The sequence below is a fragment of the Paroedura picta genome, chromosome 3, assembly GCF_049243985.1.
Source record: "Paroedura picta isolate Pp20150507F chromosome 3, Ppicta_v3.0, whole genome shotgun sequence".
NCBI lineage: Eukaryota > Metazoa > Chordata > Lepidosauria > Squamata > Gekkonidae > Paroedura > Paroedura picta.
The window spans coordinates 172,316,579-172,337,346 of NC_135371.1; the positions used below are offsets into that span (position 1 = coordinate 172,316,579).

A 20,768-nucleotide genomic window follows, 5' to 3' on the forward strand; every position below is an offset into this window, starting at 1 on the left:
CCTGCACAGTGCAGGGGGTTGGACTAGATGACCCACGCGGTCCCTTCCAACTCTATGATTCTATGATTCTAAATTCCATCTAAACATCCGGAAGAAGTTCCTGACAGTCAGAGCGGTTCCTCAGTGGAACAGGCTTCCTCGGGAGGTGGTGGGTTCTCCATCTTTGGAGATTTTTAAACACACTAATGAAAGGACTGTGAAGTGATTCAACAAACTGCTAGAAGGAAAAGTACTTGATGTTAGAACAGGGGAGGCCAAACGGTGGCTCTCCAGAGTTCCATGGACTCCTGCAGGGGCTCATGGGAATTGTAGTCCATGGAACTCTGGAGAGCCACCTTGGCCACTCCTGCTGTAGAATTACAAAACGACAGCACAAATGACGTTGCTTTTAAAGGTGATTTCGTTGTTTGTTGGATTATTTTTACTGCATTCAGCATTGCTGCACATGGCAGAGGGCGGGAGAGGAGTCGGGGAAGCTGCCCTGCAGACGTACCATGCATGCCGTGCTCCAGATATCTGCAGGGGTGTTGTAAACAGCACCGATGAGAACCTCCAGCGCCCGGTACTGGCGGGTCTGAATGTCCTCCGTGAAATGCTTGTGCTGCAAGGAGGCAGGAACAAAGTGAAACCCCGCTCGGATACACAGTCGGATTCACAAGTGTGTGTAGCCTCCCCCGCAAAAAAACAACAACATAGAACAGCCCCCCCCCCCTTCTCCATAACTGTACGCCCCTTGTCGAGCCAGCCCTCTCAAATGCCCTCTTAATTATGCCTTGGGAAACCCTACGCCATCCTGTCTCCTCAAAGAGGAACCAAAGAGAGCCAGTTTGGTGTCGTGGTTAGGAGTGCGGACTTCTAATCTGGCGAGCCGGGTTCGATTCTGGGCTCCCCCACATGCAACCAGCTGGGTGACCTTGGGCTCGCCACAACCCTGATAAAGCTGTTCTGATCCGGAAGTGATATCAGAGCTCTCAGCCTCTCCTCCCTCACAGGGTGTCTGTTGTGGGGAGAGGAAAGGGAAGGCGACTGTGAGCCCCTTTGAGACTCCTTCGGGTAGAGAAAAGCAGCATATAAGAACCAACTCTTCTTCTTCAGTAATCTCTGGGCTCTCTCAGCCTCACCCACCTCACAGGGTGTGTGTTGTGGGGAGAGGAAAGGGAAGGCGACTGTAAGCCGCTTTGAGCCTCCTTCGGAGAGAGAAAAGCGGCATATAAGAACCAGCTCTTCTTCTTCTTCAGTAATATCAGGGCTCTCTCAGCCTCACCCACCCCACAGGGTGTCTGTTGTGGGGAGAGGAAAGGGAAGGCGACTGTAAGCCGCTTTGAGCCTCCTTCGGGTAGGGAAAAGCGGCATATAAGAACCAACTCTTCTTCTTCTTCTTCAAATTTGTGGCAGGGATGGAGCCTGGGAATGTCCTCCTCATTAATGCATCCAGCTCTTGGCGATCTACCGTCTCTCTGGGAGCCTTTCCCGTGACCCCTCTGCCCCCACTCAGCCAGTCCTGGGACGAGGAGCACCTGTCCCAACACCACTTACCACCCAGCAGGCGTTGCCCAGGTCTGCTATCTTCACTTGGATCTTGTCCGCGTTTTGGGGATCTAAGGGGTTCACCAGGAATCCGGAAGTTCCGAAGGCTGAAAAAGAAAAGGGGCGTGGGTGGGCGTGGGGAGGTGCTTTTTGCAAAGCCCGAGGATTGCCCATCTAAGCTTCTGTCCCGTGCCCATGTCAGGAACCAAGCAGTTGAGACCCTGCGGACTCACACCACAGATCACTCTTGGGCTTCAGGGTGAAGCTTTAAGTAAAAGTCTTTATTTTGGAGAATCAGGACAAGGATCTGCTCATTGCATAAGCTCTTAGGCAGGAATCTTAAAATCAGAGTCCAGGAGCACCTTTAAGGCCAACAAAGATTTATTCAGGGCGTGAGCTTTCGAGTGCAAGCACTCTTCGTCAGAATTTTGACAGGAGTCTTGACAGAGACGCAGGGCCAAGGGGGTTGCAAAGCATATATACCTGAACTAGGCGAGGGGGGGCATAGGGGCAGCATTTGGCGGGAACACTGATTCACACAGAAAGAGCAATACAGTTCCTTTTGATCTACAAGGTGCCAAAAACAGCCAAGGCAGCCATCTGGTATTTAGACTGAGTGGCCAGTGAGAACAAACTTTGAGATAAGAGAGTGAGAACAGGGTGAGCCTTTGAAATGGAAGCAGAGATGGCAGATGGGAGGGGTGCTCTCCAGCGGGCCTGGGAAGGTGCCACAACTCTGCGAGTGATATCAGCATGGAATGGAGTTACTAGATTGATTAAACCAGCAGGGAATACAACTTGGACTGTATCACTCCATTGAGAAGACTTGGAATTTCAACCCTTGAGGAAGCTGTCTCTGGAACGGAAAGCCAAACAGGTCTGATACTGTAAGATGAATATTTGGGGCTTCACTCTTTTGCATGTCTGGACGCTTTAGTTCAAGCACCAGGACTGTTCCGGCTATTTCTGACTTGTGCCTGCGACATAGGTCAGCTTTCTCTTAAGGGAGTGAACAGCTTGTAATTTTCAGGTAATTTTAAAAAATGCAGTAAATTATCCACGAAGACAATTAAGAGCCCGATTGTGGCCCAGAACCAAATCAAGAAATCAAAGTCCGAGCTTTGAACACAGAGCACTCAGAGAGAGGGGAGGGGGGCTACAGCTCGGCCCTAGACTCTTCCCAACCAGTCCCAGGTGGGGCAGGGGATTCTGCTGCGTCCCGGCCAAATGGTTCGCTTGGTTGCTCCTCCTGACTGACAGGGATGCCCCCAAAGGGGAGATGCCAACGGCATGCCTCAGGACAGAAGGGAAGGACTTTTCTCTGCACTGAAAGGTTTATTTATTTATTTATTTTATTATTATATTTATATATCGCCCTCCCCGGGGCCCCAGGGCGGTTTGCATAATAACACAAGAACAATATATGGAACAGTCTTATAAAACATTTGTATAACCAATAAACAATACAACGCTGCAACATACAAACAGGTCCAGAGTGTATAGGTGGTGTTCTGAGGAGGGGGGGCAGGGAGCAGGGGCCCTTTGGTCGCTGTTGGTTATATATATCTGGTCTCAACCGAATGCCTGGCGGAGGAGCTCCTCCTTGCAGGCCCTGCGGAACTGTTTAAGCTCCGTCAGGGCCCTGATCTCCTCCGGGAGCTCGTTCCACCAGGTGGGGGCCAGGACGGAGAATGCTCTGGCCCTGGTTGAGACCAGGCGGACTTCTTTACGGCCAGGGACCTTTAGCTGGTTGGTAGCAGTGGAGCGCAGGGCTCTTTTGGGGGCGTAGGCAGGGAGGCGGTCCCTCAGGTACACTGGGCCCTGACCGCTCATGGCCTTGAAGGTAATTACCAGGACCTTTAGTCTGACCCAGAATTCAACTGGCAACCACTGCAGTTGATGGACAATGGGCCGGATGTGGGATCTCCATTAGGCTCCCCTCTGCCCCGTTGCCTTCTGGCTGCAGAGGCAGATACTCACTGCTGGGGGAGAGCAGCCCTCCACGCTCCCGCTGGTTCGAAATGCCCGACATGGCTGAGCTGGAGAAGATGGATCCTGAGAAACCCGACGTGGCTGAATCGGGGCTGAAGTGGCGGCTGGCACCGCCCGGCGGGGAGTGCCCGTTGCAGCTGTCGTAGGCATTGTGCGTGTGGAAGCCGGAGGACGAGGTCAGGCTCTGGGGGCTGCAGGCCAAGGAGCCCCCGGAAGGCTCGGCTCCTCCTGCCTCAGGGACGGGGGCGCAGTCGTTGAGGTCTGCAGAAAAGAAGAGAGATCCCTGTAGTGCAGGGGTAGTCAAACTGCGGCCCTCCAGAGGTCCATGGACTACAATTCCCAGGAGCCCCTGCCAGCATTCGCTGGCAGGGGCTCCTGGGAATTGTAGTCCATGGACCTCTGGAGGGCCGCAGTTTGACTACCCCTGCTGTAGAGTCTCCTAGTCCGGGCAAGAAGAGGGACACCAGAACGTTCACGCGTAGATCGCGGAATGTTGAGGGGGCAACAGGGGCTGTACCACTTCAGGTAACGGGTACTTTGGAAGCCGAGACTGTACCGCTTCGAACTACAGGGAGGGCTGTGTCACTTTGGAAGGGCCCCTGAAGTTAAAATCATTCTGAAAACATTTGGCCCATTATAAAAACTAAAACAGTGGGCAAAAGGCCAGGCTAGAATATTCTGGCCAGTTTGCGGGAGGGGGTTAAAACGGCATTCAAAAAGTGCTACGGCCCTACCCGTGGACTGGCACAGTTTGGTCCGTTTTACCCTCCCCCACCCCTAAATTGCGGATGTATATTCTGGATCCAGTGGTGCATGATGGGAGAAGCAAGAATACAACAGCACAAAACAAAGACAGAAGGGACTTGCAGTAGAAAACATTCTATTTGAATTCAAAGAGGTAAAATGCAAAGTATCCTGAATCAAAGCAGTATTCCAAAAGGAGATGAAATCTTCACGACCTTTGGGGTTTAAGCTTTTGAGAGTCCAAACTCCCTTTGTCAGATGTCCTTGGGCTTGTGAAGGCTTTCACCACTAAGTTCATGCTGGTCTCTAAGGCAGGGGTAGTCGACCTGTGGTCCTCCAGATGTCCATGGACTACAATTCCCATGAGCCCCTGCCAGCATTTGCTGGCAGGGGCTCATGGGAATTGTAGTCCATGGACATCTGGAGGACCACAGGTTGACTACCCCTGCTCTAAGGCACCTGTGGACTAGAATCGAGCTAGATACTTACACGGTAGGTGTGGCTCACCTGTGGAAAACTCTTAATATGACCACATATGATCACGTTGACCCGTTTTCCCCCTCCCATATTGACCAGTAATAGGCCTGGAGGGGTGGGAAGGGGAGGGGCTGTAGGAGGGGGAGTACATAGCCCTGCTTCCCCACCATATTCTGCACCTTTGCACCACTTCTGGCGTTTCTTAACAGTAAAAAAGCTGAGAAAGGCAGCTGTAAAGGGAATAACTAGGCACTTTCAAGAGACCAGTGTTTGTGAAAACCCAGCACGTACGGGGAACATGCACCCTAAAAGGAAAACAGATACAAGCTGGAGGAAGTGGAAGCCCATGTTTTTCCAATCTGCATAGAAGGACACTAGAACCAGAGCTCAGAGAGGGGACCTGTGTGTGTGGGGGGGGGGGCTCCCTCCCCCAACCCCACGCTCACCTCGAGCCACTGTGGACTCGCTTGTGTCCCCTGCTCCCGTGCCCGCCAAGTCCTCCAGCTGCTGCAGGTCCCGGAGCCGTTCGGCGAGCAGCTGGCTCTGCCGTTTCTGCTTCCGCTTTAGCTTCTTCCGCTTGTTCTTGGACATCTTCCCGTTCTGGGAGAGGAGAAAGGTCGGCGTCACAGCCCTGATCACTCAGGATGCCGGGGGGAGATTAGGGGATTGGAAGCCAGAGAGAAGCAACAGAGAGGTCCAGGAAGAGCAAGGTGGAACGTTACTCCGAACACACAATGGGCAAGAAAGGAGAACGGTGGGAGTTCAAGCAAGGGTGGCAAACCATCTGAGCAACAAGCAAGGCCCTGCAAATTGGTACGGTGAATGACAAAGGGTTAGGGTTCCCAAGCTCCAGTTGGGGCCTGGAGACATGCCTTGTCCCTGGCAGGCTAGATTTTTTAACGCACAGGGAGTTTTGCTTTGGTCTTCAGGAGCATTCACTTGTAGTCTGAGGTGGTACAGTCCTGACCGTGACCTGGCAGCTCGGCGAGAACAAGACCGCAGTTAGCAACACCTCCCACCAAGAAAAGCAGGGATGGGCTTGAACAGAGGTCTTGTACAAGGCACAAGGAAAACACAACAGAAATGTCGTAACTGGGATGGAGCCACATTTTCAACATTTGCCAACAACGTAAAGAGAGTCCAAAGTTGGCTCAAGTGCAGAAGAAAGCCAAGGAAAGACTTGGGGCTCAGGGCCGCCAACCTCTAGGTGGGGGGCTGGAGATCTCCCCAAATTACAACCGATCTCCAGACGACAGGGATCAGTTCCCCTGGATAAAATAGCTGCTTTAGAGGGGGACCGTCTGAGGCCTTGGACCCAATCCAAATTGGTTATACATAGACTAGGCGCTCTCTCTACATCAGGGATGGCCCAACTCTGGATCTTGAGATGTCCATGGACTACAATTCCCATGAGTCCCTGCCAGTGCTGGCAAGGGCTCATGGGATATGCAGTCCATGGACTTCTGGAGTGTCACAGTTGGGCCTTCCCTGCTCTATCCCCCCCCCAATAAACCCCCCTGAAACTAAGAACTAAACACTGATTAACTAAGATCTTTCCCATCCCCTCCTGCCTGGTCCTTCTAACTGGAGATGCCGGGGATTGAACCTGGGACCTTCTGCCTGCCAAGCAGAGGCTCTGCCACTGAGCCAGGGTCTCAGGTCAAGGTCTTTCCCATCCCCTCCTGCCTGGTCCTTTTAACTGGAGATGCCGGGGATTGAACCTGGGACCGTCTGCCTGCCAAGCAGAGGCTCTGCCACTGAGCCAGGGTCTCAGGCCAAGGCCTTTCCCATCCCCTCCTGCCTGGTCCTTTTAACTTGAGATGCCAGGGATTGAACCTGGGACCGTCTGCCTGCCAAGCAGAGGCTCTTCCACTGAGCCAGGGTCTCAGGCCAAGGCCTTTCCCATCCCCTCCTGCCTGGTCCTTTTAACTCGAGATGCCAGGGATTGAACCTGGGACCGTCTGCCTGCCAAGCAGAGGCTCTGCCACTGAGCCAGGGTCTCAGGCCAAGGTCTTTCCCATCCCCTCCTGCCTGGTCCTTCTAACTGGAGATGCCGGGGATTGAACCTGGGACCTCCTGCCTGCCAAGCAGAGGCTCTGCCACTGAGCCAGGGTCTCAGGCCAAGGTCTTTCCCATCCCCTCCTGCCTGGTCCTTTAACTGGAGATGCCGGGGATTGAACCTGGGACCTCCTGCCTGCCAAGCAGAGGCTCTGCCACTGAGCCAGGGTCTCAGGCCAAGGTCTTTCCCATCCCCTCCTGCCTGGTCCTTTAACTGGAGATGCCGGGGATTGAACCTGGGACCTCCTGCCTGCCAAGCAGAGGCTCTGCCACTGAGCCAGGGTCTCAGGCCAAGGTCTTTCCCATCCCCTCCTGCCTGGTCCTTTAACTGGAGATGCCGGGGATTGAACCTGGGACCTCCTGCCTGCCAAGCAGAGGCTCTGCCACTGAGCCAGGGTCTCAGGTCAAGGGAGGAAATCAAACGCGGCTCATCAGGCTAAAAGCCATCGCTCTTAACCACACCACTCCACCAAGTATCGCCCCCCTTCTGATGCAATGATTGAAAAAGAATTTTGCAAAGCCAATGGCCCTGTATTCCTTTTGTATTTGGGATTTAGATGCGTCACCTCTGGATTGTTCTAGGGCGGAACAGAAACTAAAAATCCTCTTTCCGTCTCAGCCCCAAGCAAAACGGAAACTGTGGCATGGATCTGGCTTTCCCCCCCCGGAAGGCCCTGGCAAACTCCAGCCCTGTTCTTTGTGGCATTGTGAGGCTGGCAGCAGGACACCCCTCTTTGCCCAACCTGGCTGCAATGCGAGAATCGCTTCCACACAATGCCGTCATCACAGCCGCTGACGGGAAGCCGAATTTCGCAGGTGCCCACACGCCCACCAAGTTCCTAGCCACCCATGCGGCACAGAGAAAGCCTCTCGCAATTTGTGAGGCATTCTTGGGAAGCTTGCGGTTGGGCCAGCGCTTGTGGGTGGCCCTGCATGCAAAACATCTCCTTGTGTGGCTGGAATAGTTGGGTCCTGGAAAGCACACCCGCAAACCGGATTTCGAGGCTCAAAGGCTGGAGCAGCCCAAAAGCCGGATGTGGATCCCCACTCCCGGGAGAGGAAAAGGAAGACGGCAGCAGAATCGTGGGGCGGTCAAAAACAGTCTTCTGGCCAAGGAAGGGGCCGGGCAGGAATCAACACTCATAGCTGGACATGTGCAGGGGTAGGGATGCCAACCTCCAGGTGGGGGCTGGGGATTCCCTGGATTTACGGCTGACAGCTAGCAGGGCAGTTGGGGGAAGGACACACTGCCTCATTCAAGAAAGGGATTAAATGGAATAGTATGGGAGAGGGGAGTTCCTCATTGTGGACATGGCTTCAAGCAAAGGTTGGATACACACTTTTCTTGGATGCTTTAGGATGCTTAGGGCTGATCTTGCGTTGAGCAGGGGGTTGGACTAGATGGCCTGTATGGCCCCTTCCAACTCTATGATTCTATGATTCTATGATCCTGTGTTGAGCAGGGGGTTGGACTAGATGGCCTGTCTGGCCCCTTCCAACTCTAGGATTCTATGCTTTAGAATGCTTAGGGTTGGTCCTCCGTTGAGCAGGGGGTTGGACTAGATGGCCTGTCTGGCCCCTTCCAACTCTATGATTCTATGATTCTATTACATCCCCAATTCCCTGTGGTGAAAAGTCAAGGAAGGCCACCCGCAGCCACAATGGGTCTCATTCTCATGTTAGTCTGATGTCCTGTTTTTTGCTTCTCTCCACTGAGCAGAGGTCCTTCCGAGGCTCCGATACTGCAGGGAGTAAGGGGTTAGCTGAGATGGCCTGCATGGCCCTTTCCAACTCTATGATTCCATGGACGCTCTGCCTGGGGCAGTGATGCTCTGTGTCCTTGGGTGCTTGAGGGACAAGGAGGGGAGGGCTTCTGCAGTTCTGTCCCTGCTGGTGGACCTCCTGATGGCCCCTGTGTTTTGGTCACTGAACGTTGGACTGGAGGGGCCACTGGCCTGATCCAACATGGCTTCTCTTCTGTTCTTCTGTCTGGGGCAGGGATGCTCTGTCTCCTTGGTGCTGGGAGGGCTTCTGGAGTTCTGGCCTTGCTGGTGGACCTCCCGATGGCCCCTGAGTTTGGGCCATTGTGTAACCCAGACTGCCATCTAAACAAGTTATTTTAATCTGTATCACCCATCCGATCCTCAATGGCTGTGCTGGGTGAGAGCCCCACCCGTTTTCCAAAAATGTCTGGCAGCCACCATGGTGGGGGAACCCAGATTTAGTGCATGCTGTAGCCCCCTCACACACACACACACACACACACACACACACACACACATTGGGGTGCTTCATGGGATGCTCTAGGCAGCTTCGGAGAGGCGAACGAGCTCAGAAACGGGCCATGCAAAACTTCTCTCTCTCTCCTAAATTGTTGCTCCCCCACCCCCCCACCCCTCAAAGGACTTACCATGATCTCCTGGGGTGCAGAGCTGACTGGGGGGAAGAGGTGCCCGGGGGAGAGAAGGAGAGAAGGGGGAAGGGGAGAGAGAAAGAGACAAAAAATGATTCCCGGAATCAAGACCGCCAGGAAATCCTACCCAGTAATCGAGAACCACCTGCAGCAAAGGAAGGAGAGGACCTGGGAAGTCCAGTCTCCCAGGGACAAATGGGCTCTGCAAATAAAAGGCCAATGTCTGCATTTCACTGGCCAGGGAAAGAAGGCAGGATCCGGGCCCACATCCCAGCTGTGCCCCTGGGACTCCGGCTAGTGTGGGATTGAAGGTGCAACAAGCACTTTATGGAATTGTCAAAGGCATTCACGGCTGGCGTCAACGGGTTGTTCAGGGCTTTCCGGGCTGCGTGGCGGTTTTAAAGGTAAAGGTAAAGGTATCCCCTGTGCAAGCACCGAGTCATGTCTGACCCTTGGGGTGATGCCCTCTAGCGTTTTCATGGCAGACTCAATACGGGGTGGTTTGCCAGTGCCTTCCCCAGTCATGACCGTTTACCCCCCAGCAAGCTGGGTACTCATTTTACCGACCTCGGAAGGATGGAAGGCTGAGTCAACCTTGAGCCGGCTGCTGGGATCGAACTCCCAACCTCATGGGCAAAGCTTTCAGGCAGCTGCCTTACCACTCTGCGCCACAAGAGGCTCTTGGCAGTTTTAGCCCCTGACATTTAGCCAGTCACTGTGGCCGGCCTCTTCAGAGGCAGGACATGGCAAGATGGGAATCTCTCCATGCTGAAGTGTCCGGGAAGAAATGAACAGAGGCGTTTTGCCACTGCCTGCCTCTAAATAGCAAACCTGGACTTTCATGGCCTTCTACCCTCCAAGCAGTCACCAGGGCCTAGATTAGCCTGCAAGATCTGGCAAGATTCCACTACCCCAGGCCATGCAGGGAAAGGCCAGAGAGAAGCAGAGGAGGTGGGCCATTCTGTGCCTCTGCCAAGCAACCTCTGCACTTTTTTGGTGGTCATTCTGACACGGAGAGATTCCAGGTTTTCTATTTCCAGCAGGAAACTTCCATTCTGTTTTTCTTTTTCCCCTCGTGCCTGGGGCGCCATCCGATAGCTGCTGGCCAGCTACGGCCATTCTATAAGATGCAAAGAGGCCATAACCTCTTGGCCCAAATTGTGTGTGTCCCTGTCTCCTCCCCCTGGTCTCCTTTCTGCACAACATTCAATCTATTGCAGAGTTCAGAAGCACCTGGAAGCTTGGATTATTTTGCGCCATTTTCAAAAAGGCACTAGGTGTCTTGTATTTTTGGATTTCCCCCCTTTCGTGTGTACTGGGAACTTTTTTTAACTTCATACTGCACCTGAAGGGCCAGCAATGGAGGTTTAGGGGCTGGATGGGGCTTCCCGACAGGTAACGAAAGAACAACGGAGCCACTGTCAGAACACGTGTCAGGGGTGCTTTAGGCCAGGGGTGGCCAAGTGCCGGTTCTCCAGATGTCCGTGGACTACAATTCCCACGAGCCCCTGCCAGCAGGACTCAAGAGCACAAGAGGACTGAAGAGCACAAAGAGGGAGGGGCCATTTACCTGCAGAGCCGGACGGGGGAGGGCCCCCGGCCTGTTGCCAAAGAGTCGCCTCAGCTGCCAGACGCCGCACGTAACCCTCGTCCACACACAAGAGAATGTTCTCTGGCTTGATGTCTGTGTGGATAATTTTGCACTTGGTGTGGAGGTAGTCGAGGCCCTGCAGTACCTGCGGAGAGAGAAAGAGAGAGGCCGGCTCAAAAACGCATCCGTCCGTCCGTCCGTCCGTCCGTCCGTCCGTCCATCCATCCATCCATGGTACTGGTGTCTTCTGTGATTGGCTCCACATTACATCTGACTATGGACTCATCAAGAGCCTCTTGTGGTGCAGAGTGGTAAGGCAGTGACATGCTGTCTGAAGCTGTCTGCCCATGAGGCTGGGAGTTCGATCCCAGCAGCCGGCTCAAGGTTGACTCAGCCTTCCATCCTTCCGAGGTCTCAGTTTGAGTACTCAGATTGGTGCTGGGGGTAATGACTGGGGAAGGCACTGGCAAACCACCCCGTATTGAGTCTGCCATGAAAACGCTGGAGGGCGTCACCCCAAGGGTCAGACATGACTCGGTGCTTGCACAGGGGATACCTTTACCTTTTACCTTTATGGACTGATCAGGGCACCGCAAAGAAGGTAAGCGTATCACTGTAAATTATTATTTAAATTGTAAAAAAAGGTCAATGCTTACTCTAAATTCAATATATATATTTATATATATATATATTTTTTTTAGGTGCACAAAGTCACCACTTTAGTGCAATTGTACACAACCAGCGCCTACAGGGATGGATACAGGGGCCTCTTCAACTTCAATCGAGCCCCAGGTCACAATGTGTACGATGATCAAGTTAGAACAAATTCAAAATTAATTTTAAAACGATTCCCGTTTGTATGTCCTATATACAAAACAGTTTTAATTGTTATGTGCTAGGATTTATCACAGATACTTCTCTTTTCTTCCCTTCCTTTTTAGCAATTCCCTCTGTGTTCTTTTTGTTATTTGACAATCCTTAATATATATCTGGAGCTAATGTATATTGCAATTTCTGTATGCTTATGCACACCTGAAGGAGGTATTTATACTCTGGTTTTCACTGCCTGAAGGAGTCCCTAAAGCGGCTTCCCATCGCCTTCCCTTCCTCTCCCCACAACAGACACACTGTGAGGTGGGCGAGGCTGAGAAAGCCCTGATATTACTGAAGAAGAAGAGTTGGTTCTTATATGCCGCTTTTCTCTCCCCAAAGGAGTCTCAAAGTGGTTCACAATCACCTTCCCTTTCCTCTCCCCACAACAGACACCCTGTGAGGTGGGAGAGGCTGAGAGAGCCCTGAGATTCCTGCTTGGTCAGAACAGCTTCATCAGTGCTGTGACTAGCCCAGGGTCACCCAGCTGGCTGCCTGTGGGGGAGCGCAGAATCAAACCCAGCTCGTCAGATTAGAAGTCTAATGCCATCGGTGTCTCTCAAGGCCTGCCTGCGCTTTCGGCCCTGGGGGAACTCCTCGGCAGTATGAATAAGCAACAAAAAATAGCCTCTGACAATTTCCTGCTCTGTGGATGGCACCTCAGAAGTGATTCAGCCCTCAGGAAAAGAGATGCAGTCATACATGCGCATGGGCACCACCACCCCTGCTTGGCATTATGACCCATGCTGCCTGAGAAGCTAGAGTCCAGGCCTGCTTCGGTCTCCCTTCCAGGGAGGGCGTAAAAAAGAAAAAGAACTCAAGACAGCCATGTTCGGAGCGTAGCTCTCCCTTACACAGGGCTGTTTTCTGTAGTCAGGAATATGGTTATGCAAGAGATCCACCCTCTAAAGCAGGGGTAGTCAAACTGCGGCCCTCCAGATGTCCATGGACTACAATTCCCATGAGCCCCTGCCAGGGGCTCATGGGAATTGTAGTCCATGGACATCTGGAGGGCCGCAGTTTGACTACCCCTGCTCTAAAGATCTGACACAGTCCCCCGCCCTGCGCCAACCTAAACCAGTTGGGGCTCCTGTTTTAATGTTTTGTGGGATGTATTATGATTCTGTATTTTGACCGATTGTTGATTCATGCTGTTACTCGCCTTGAGCGTTCGGGGCTATCGACAGAAAGATTTATTTATCTATGGGTGCTTCTTCAACCTTGGTTGGAAAGGGGGCCATGAGGACTCGGTACCCTCCCATACGAATTTCGGACCGGTAGGAAGATTCCCGCTAGGTTTTGTGTTTTCCAACCCATGGAGGAGAAAATTCTGACCAGCCTCAGGGAATTGCGACAATGAAAAAGTTTGCTTTTATGTTTCTGCACAGAACCCGACTCCCAGTTTTGGAGTCATGTTCTGGAATCCCTGACTGGTAATCCAAACAAGCGGGACAAAAAATAGGCATGTTTTTAGCCAACGTGGGTCTGGTAGACTCAGAAGGGAGAATAAGTCACCCGCTATGACTCAAGATATTTATTTAAATTCTTAGCTGACTGAAGCCCAAGGGTTCAGGGCAGGTAATGCCTCCCCGACCTGGTTCTTCCAAAGTAAGAGCCAGTTCTGGGCGTGCAGAGAAAAAAGCACGTTCTCTGAAACAACACCTTCCCAAAATGCCGGCAGGTAAGTGAATTATTTTCATTGTCAAACAACTCCCCAACAATAGAAGAGTAGTGTTTCAGGCTGTACCTTTAGTGTTCTAGCTGTACGTTTAGAAGTGTCCCTTTACCTGCAGGGATATTCTCCCTCCCCTAGATTCTGAAATATAGCCTAAGGAAGATTCTACAGCATGTTCTACTACTAGCCGGTTTGGTGTAGTGGTTAGGAGTGCGGACTTCTAATCTGGCATGCTGGGTTCGATTCTTGGGCTCGCCACAGAACTGATAAAACTGTTCTGACGGAGCAGGAATCTCAGGGCTCTCTCAGCCTCACCTACCCCACAGGGTGTCTGTTGTGGGGAGAGGAATGGGAAGGCGACTGTAAGCCTCTTTGAGACTCCTTTGGGTAGGGAAAAGCGGCATATAAGAACCAACTCTTCTTCTTCTTCTACTAACAAAGAGGCAAACTAGGGTTGCCAACCTCCAGGCAGGCCCTGGAGGTCTCCTGGAATTAGAACTGACCTCCAGGAGGTCGATATAAATTCCTTTGGAGAAAGTGGCTTTATGCCCTGGCTGAGGTCCCCCCCCCAAAAAAAAAACCCCTCCATCCCCAGGCTTCCCCCCCCCCATTTCCCAGGTATTTCCCAACCTAGACTTATAACAACATAGAAGGAAATATTACAACTTAAAGCGGTTTCATGCATGCTCAATAATGCGGTTCCAATTCATTTTGGCGAACGTTTGTGAGTGGGTTTTGCCCTTTCGCACAGAGAAATCCCATTGCAAAGAACACTGAAACTGTGTTATTTACCATGTGAGAAAGAACCCTTTAATCTGAGCGGCGTCGGGAGGGACAGAAGGCTCCTAGCTGCCCGTATCCACTCCCACAAGCCCACCCCTGTCACCTCCACCTTTACCTGGCGTAGGATGCTCTTGACGCAGGGGATTGGAAGCCCTTGGTAGTTGGATTTGATGATCCATTTCAGCAGCTGGTGCCCCAAGACCTCAAGCACCATGCAGACGTCTGGCCGGAAGGAGAGTCAAGGAGAGGCCGGGCCCCCAAACCAGACAGAACAAAGCCAAACCCCCCAGTCCCTTGTGTGGTATGGCGTCCACCGAGTCCTCATACAAGAGTATAAGAAGGACGGTCTAATAATTAAACCAAACAGAGAGAAACAGACCTATCCAATGGCAATACGATAAATATATTCATAAAAGAAAGAAAAGTGTCTTTTTTGTTGTTGTTGTTTTACTTATTTCTTTATTCTGTAGGACTTCTGTCAAAACGGAATCCAGGTAATCTCCGTTTTTAGTGAGATTCTTTCCTCAATGACAAGTCCTCCGAGTCTTCAGTATATGTATCAATTTTATAAGTATTGAGAATTTAAAACTTATATATAATAATAGTATAATACTGGAGAGCCTCTTGTGGCGCAGAGTGGTAAGGCAGCGACATGCTGTCTGAAAGCTCTGCCCATGAGGCTGGGAGTTCAATCCCAGCAGCCGGCTCAAGGTTGACTCAGCCTTCCATCCTTCCGAGGTCGGTAAAATGAGGACCCAGCTTGCTGGGGGGTAAGTGGTAATGACTGGGGAAGGCACTGGCAAACCACCCCGTATTGAGTCTGCCATGAAAACGCTGGAGGGCATCACCCCAAGGGTCAGACATGACCCAGTGCTTGCACAGGGGATACCTTTACCTTTACCTTTTTACTGGCCACAGGCTCACATAGGTATGGGGATACCGGTCTGTATTGACATGTTCCCGTGTCCTATTGCCACTGGATAGGTCCGTTTCTCTGTTTGGTTCACCGAGTCCTCTGCAGAAACCAGCTGGGGACACTCGCACAGGTGCAAAGAGAGTAGCTCGACCAAGCGACCCCTGTAGCTCCAGCAAGCGCAACAGGAACGGCGTGGCTTAAGCCATGGTGTGATGGCCACGGATGGTGTGGACAGGTTCCCGGCAGCTTTTCTGTGCTCACCAGGTGATTTTAGAAAGTGGGTGTAGCTCGGTGGGCTTCTGATCCAGCAGAGCTTCTAAAAATCTGACCGGCTATGCGGATTAAAATAACATTGTCTCAGTTGGCCCTGCCACCATTTTTTCTGCTAACTTTCTTCGTTCCAGCAGGCTGTGGATCCCTGGCCCTAAAGAGGCACGTCCGACCTCAACAAGGGCCAGGGCTATTCAGTCCTGGCCCTCACCTGGTGGAATGAGCTCCCCGAAGAGATCAGGGCTCTGCCGGAACTTCCACAATTCTGCAAGGCTTGAAAAAGGAGCTCCTCCACCAGGCATTTGGTGGGGCCGATTAACCCACTGGCAGTCTTCAAGCAAAGGTTGGATACACACTTTTCTTGGATGCTTTAGGATGCTTAGGGCTGATCCTGCGTTGAGCAGGGGGTTGTACTTGATGGCCTGTGTGGCCCCTTCCAACTCTATGATTCTATGATCTACAGGTCCCCCCCCCCAGACTGAGAGGTCAAATCTACCAAGGAAATGTCAAAGTTATTGTTGAAATACTATTCTAATTGTTCTAGCTGGAATGTTATTGTTATTGTTAATTGATATTGATAGTGTTCTATGTAGCTGTTCCAAAAGGTTTCCTGTAAACCGCCCAGAGCCATAGGGAAGGGCTGCATAAAAATCAAAATAAATAAAATAATAAAATAAATAAGTCTAATTGCTTCTCTTCTCCACTGCACTTTGGCTTCTTCTACAGTTTCGCCTCCTGAGGTAGCTATTTTCTGGTTCCACCACTATCTGGGGCCAGAATTCTAAAGGACTGGGGGATGCCTGGTTTAACTGCCTGGTTTAACACCTGTACAGCCCTTCAGAAGCCCTGCTGGACAAAACCCCCAAGCTAGCCCTGCCCAATTACAAAAAGCGTTTTCCCAAACTCCAAGAAAGATGCCAGCTGGCTCCACGGGCACCACGTTGGGGACCCCTGGCCTATATCAACATTTTTGTTGCCTGAATCGGGGCCATGTAGTGATTCCGGTGTAACTTGAACAGAGGGAGTAGCAGGATTCCCTGCGGAAGGATACGGACGCCGTTGATCCCCGAGATTTTGAAGTCGTCAATCAGCTGGACGATGTTCTCGCGCTTGGGGTCGCTGGGATCCGAATCCCGCACCTGGGAGAGCGCGGATGGGGACAGAAATCAGGAAACCAAATATCCCAGGCCCGGGTTCGGTAGCTGTGTGCCCCCCCAGACCAAAATGTCTTTTCCCAGTTGCCAACCTTGAGGCAGAGGAGGGCAAGTACAGAGGCACTGGGATACCGATATAAAGATAATAACATCACCGGTATTAATTTCCCTTCTAAGGGTACAGCATATCACTTTGGCAATAGCTCTTCAGTAAAGGGCTCACTTCTTCAATTGCGCCTTTAGAAGTGAAATTAATACCGGTGATGTTAAATCTTTACATTAAGACTGCAACTGAAGCTACTGAAGAAGTAACAGATAGCGGGACTGAATACCCGGGACCCCATTCTGGTTGCAAAATTATTGAAACAACCTAGGACTGCATTTAATAAATCTCAAGAAGATAACACTTTTTGCCTACTGGTTTCGTTTGCTTTTGGGTCTACCTGGAAGTTGGTAGCCCTGCTCTAAAACATGTCTACCTAAAAGTGGATCCTGAACCTGGACATGGGGAAGGGAAGGAGAAACTCACACATTTCAGAAGCTTGATTTCGTCCACGGCCGTCTCCGTATAATGCACGGCACTTTTCACCACCTTGAGAGCCACAAAACGTTTGCGCCTGAGGGAGGGGAAAGAGAGGGGGCATCGTCAGCTGTGGCTGGTCAGTCAGTTAGTGGATGGATGATAGAGCTAGAGCGGAGAGATGGAGAGACAGATGATAGAGACAGTCGAGAGAGACGACAGGGAAGATAGATGACAGAGAGAGAGAGAGACAGAGGGACAGGTTATCAAGATGACGGAGAGCCAAGAGACAGACGACAAAGAGGGAAATACACAAGACAGATGATGGAGAGAGATGATAGAGACAGGTGATGGAGAAAATAGACAAGAGACCAGAGTGAGGATAGAGTGACAGAGACGAGAGATGATAGGCAGGTACAAAAGACAGATGACAGAGCAGACAGTTGAGGGACGAGAGACACAGATATACTAGATATGATGGAGCAGACAGATGGTAGAGTAGACCAGGGGTAGTCAAACTGCGGCCCTCCAGATGTCCATGGACTACAATTCCCAGGAGCCCCTGCCAGCATTTGCTGGCAGGGGCTCCTGGGAATTGTAGTCCATGGACATCTGGTGGGCTGCAGTTTGACTACTCCTGGAGTAGACAGATGAGAGACCCAGATGATAGAGACAGGCAGTAGAAGAGACGATAGAAAACAGATGAAAGTAGGTGACAGAAAACTAGATGACCAATAAATGACAGACAGAAGAGAGAGAGAGAGAGATGAGAGAGAGGCATCTCCCCACCCTACAAGCCCTAGCTGCCTTGCCAATCACTTGCTACAAACCCGAGATTCAAATTAAAAGCCGTAAAACAGAATTGCATCTTTAATAACTTGCACTGGGAAATTAGCCACTTCCGCGGCTACGGGCAGGGATCCTTGAGGGCCTGTTCAAAATCCAAGAACAAAGGCCGACGGTTGATCTGCCTTTTGTTTTCCCCGTTCCCTGCAGGTCCGGGCCAGTCGGACTTCTCTACTACTGTTTGTATTCTTAATAAAAGCAGGGACTCCGGCCCTCGCTAGTGAGAACGCAAGACAGGGGTGTGGAGGTGTGAGTATTTCCAGTGAACGAAAGGCTGGATTCCTGCACATGACTCGGCTAGCTCTGGATAGCCCAATTTGTCAGATCTTAGAAGCCAAGCAGGGTCAGCCCTGGTTGCTACTTGGGTGGGAGGCCACTGAGGAAGCTCAAGGTTGCTACACAGAGGCAGGCAAAGGCCGACCACCTCTGAACGTCTCCTGCCTTGACAGGGTCAGTCTTGGGTGGAACGTGGATGAGAAAGACCAAGTTTGCTCCTATAACGGCTGGAGAACATCCTGCAAAATTCCGTTCTGGATCCCCATGTTCCTCTTTCCCTCTGCAAGTCAGTCTCTCTCTCTTCCCCGAGAGGCAACATGTACATTTCATGTTGTTGTTCATTGCGAAGTCGTGTCCGACCCATCGCGACCCCCTGGACAATGATCCTCCAGGCCTTCCTGTCCTCTACCATTCCCCGGAGTCCATTTAAGTTTGCCCCGACTGCTTCAGTGACTCCATCCAGCCACCTCGTTCTCTGTCGTCCCCTTCTTCTTTTGCCCTCGATCGCTCCCAGCATTAGGCTCTTCTCCAGGGAGTCCTTCCTTCTCATGAGGCGGCCAAAGTGTTTGAGTTTCATCTTCAGGATCTGGCCTTCTAAGGAGCAGTCAGGGCTGATCTCCTCTAGGACTGGCCGGTTTGTTCGCCTTGCAGTCCAAGGGGCTCGCAAGAGTCTTCCCAAGCACATTTTATAAATATGTCTAATAATAAACTAGCTAGCTGTTGCATGGCCCAATAGCATCCGATCTCAGGAGCTGAGCAAGGTCGGTCCTGGTTAGCGTTAGAATGGGAGATCACCAAGGAAGGACAGGGTGGCTACGCAGAGGCAGGCAGAGCAAAGCCACCTCTGAGCATCCCTGGCTTTGAAAGCGCTACGGAGTTGTCAAGAGTCAGCAGGGAGTTGTTGGCTCTTCCCCCCCCCCCCATACACCTCTGGCTCCAATTTTTCCCCTCCTTATGCCTGAACCACTGGTCTGTGGACACAGGGCACCAAAGGAGCTATTCTGCCAACCTGGAGAATAATCGAGACAACCCCAATGACCATCAAAAAAACAACAACCCAGGTATCTGGTGCTCACGGGGAACGAGAGAACAAAACAAATAGGTATGATCTCAGCAAAAAATGGTACAAAACCTACTTCCTGTGTTTACCACTTCTCTTCCTCCTCCTCCTCCTCCTCCTCCTCCTCCTCCCCCCCTCAAGCACCTTCCTGTGTAAGTTGTCTGCTCCTTGTGCCTTTCATAGAATAATAGAGTTGGAAGGGACCTCCTGGGTCATCTAGTCCAACCCTCTGCACTGTGCAGGACACTCACAACCCTATCGCTCATCCACTGCAACCCTGCACTTCCTTGGAGGTCTCCCATCCAAGGACTAAGCAATGCTGACCGAAGATCGGACACCATAGGACTAGCTCGGGTTATTCAGGTCGGGCATTTAGCGATACACACAGTTTTATTCCACCCTTCCTCCCAAAAGCTCAGACGCACACACAGCCCCTCTCTCCTCCATTTGCAACAACCTGGTGAGGTAGACTGACAGGAAGCAGACCAGCCCAAGGTTGCCCTGTGAATGTCACATCCAACAGGAAATCTGAACCCAGGTCCTAGATTCTTCTCAGCCTTCCATCCTCCTGCACGTGTCTTCCCCGCCTTTCTTCCCAACAGAGACCTACTGCACCCTTCCCTCCTCTTGTTTATCTTCACAACAACCCTGCGAGGTAGGCCACGCTGAGAGAGCGTGACTGGCTCGAGGCCAGCCAGTGAGCGTCCGTGGATTCCCTCTTGGGATTCCCAGATCCTAACCTGACCCCTCTAAACCACCACACCACACTGGCTCTCTGTGTCATCATGCCGGCCTCAGTGGCCTCAAACACTCACTGTATGTCCCAGCAGAGCCAGACGGTCGAAAAGTGTCCCCAGCCAAGTTTCCGCACCACGTGGTAGCGGCCGTTGAACAGGTCCCCGATTTTGACTGGATAATACCCACCTAGCGGGGAAGCAAAGAGAAGTTTAGTTCACTGCATCTTGAGAGCCCGGCCTGCCCCTTGAATGGCAGCGCACTGTCAGCGCATATGCTCACCCCGTTGGATGACAGCAGGGGTCTTTCCATCTTAGCACCATTTACCAGAGGTGTCCCTCGAGGGAATGTCACCCACGGGGCCGGCTGGCTAAGACTGAGCCTTGGACGGTTGGAAGAAGAGCTGGTTTTTTACCCAAAAGGAGACTCAAAATCTAATCTTTCCCTTTCTCTCCCCACAACAGACAACCTGGGAGGTAGGTGGTGCTGAGAAAGCTCCGAAAGAGCTGCTCTGCGAGAACAGCTCTAAGAGAACTGTGACTGGCTCAAGGTCTCCTAGCTGGCTGCACGTGGAAGAGGAAGGAATCAAGCCCAGTTCTCCTTTACTCTTTAAGCACTGCACCGTTCCGCCTCCAACTTAATCCCCCAAAATCACTAAACCTGCTGCTAAATTTTGTTCAGTAGTATGCAGAGTTTGTGGAGCTGGTAGAGTCCGCCATGAAAAATGAAATACGAGGATCTTGTTTCAGGCTCAAAGCTATTTCTGCTCAAGTTTTAAAAACCCACTATACTTTTTATTACCAAGTTTTAAAGCTACTTTTAATATAATATATATATGTTTGTATTTTAACATCATGTTTT

At 51.5% G+C, this 20,768-nt stretch overlaps 1 protein-coding gene across 2 annotated transcripts in view; it reads right to left on the bottom strand.

Moving 5' to 3' along the window:
- SRPK3 (SRSF protein kinase 3) overlaps positions 1-20,768 on the bottom strand; it is a 30,215-nt gene that overhangs the window by 5,448 nt on the left and 3,999 nt on the right. For both annotated transcript variants that reach the window (XM_077329629.1, XM_077329630.1), the window contains 10 exons: positions 19,988-20,096; positions 17,000-17,087; positions 16,368-16,455; positions 14,246-14,352; positions 10,782-10,947; positions 9,209-9,234; positions 5,187-5,340; positions 3,508-3,780; positions 1,537-1,634; positions 494-601 (listed from right to left, as the gene is read on the bottom strand). In XM_077329629.1, coding sequence (XP_077185744.1) covers positions 494-601; positions 1,537-1,634; positions 3,508-3,780; positions 5,187-5,340; positions 9,209-9,234; positions 10,782-10,947; positions 14,246-14,352; positions 16,368-16,455; positions 17,000-17,087; positions 19,988-20,096 — 1,217 coding nt within the window. The remainder of the gene's footprint in view (positions 1-493; positions 602-1,536; positions 1,635-3,507; positions 3,781-5,186; positions 5,341-9,208; positions 9,235-10,781; positions 10,948-14,245; positions 14,353-16,367; positions 16,456-16,999; positions 17,088-19,987; positions 20,097-20,768) is intronic.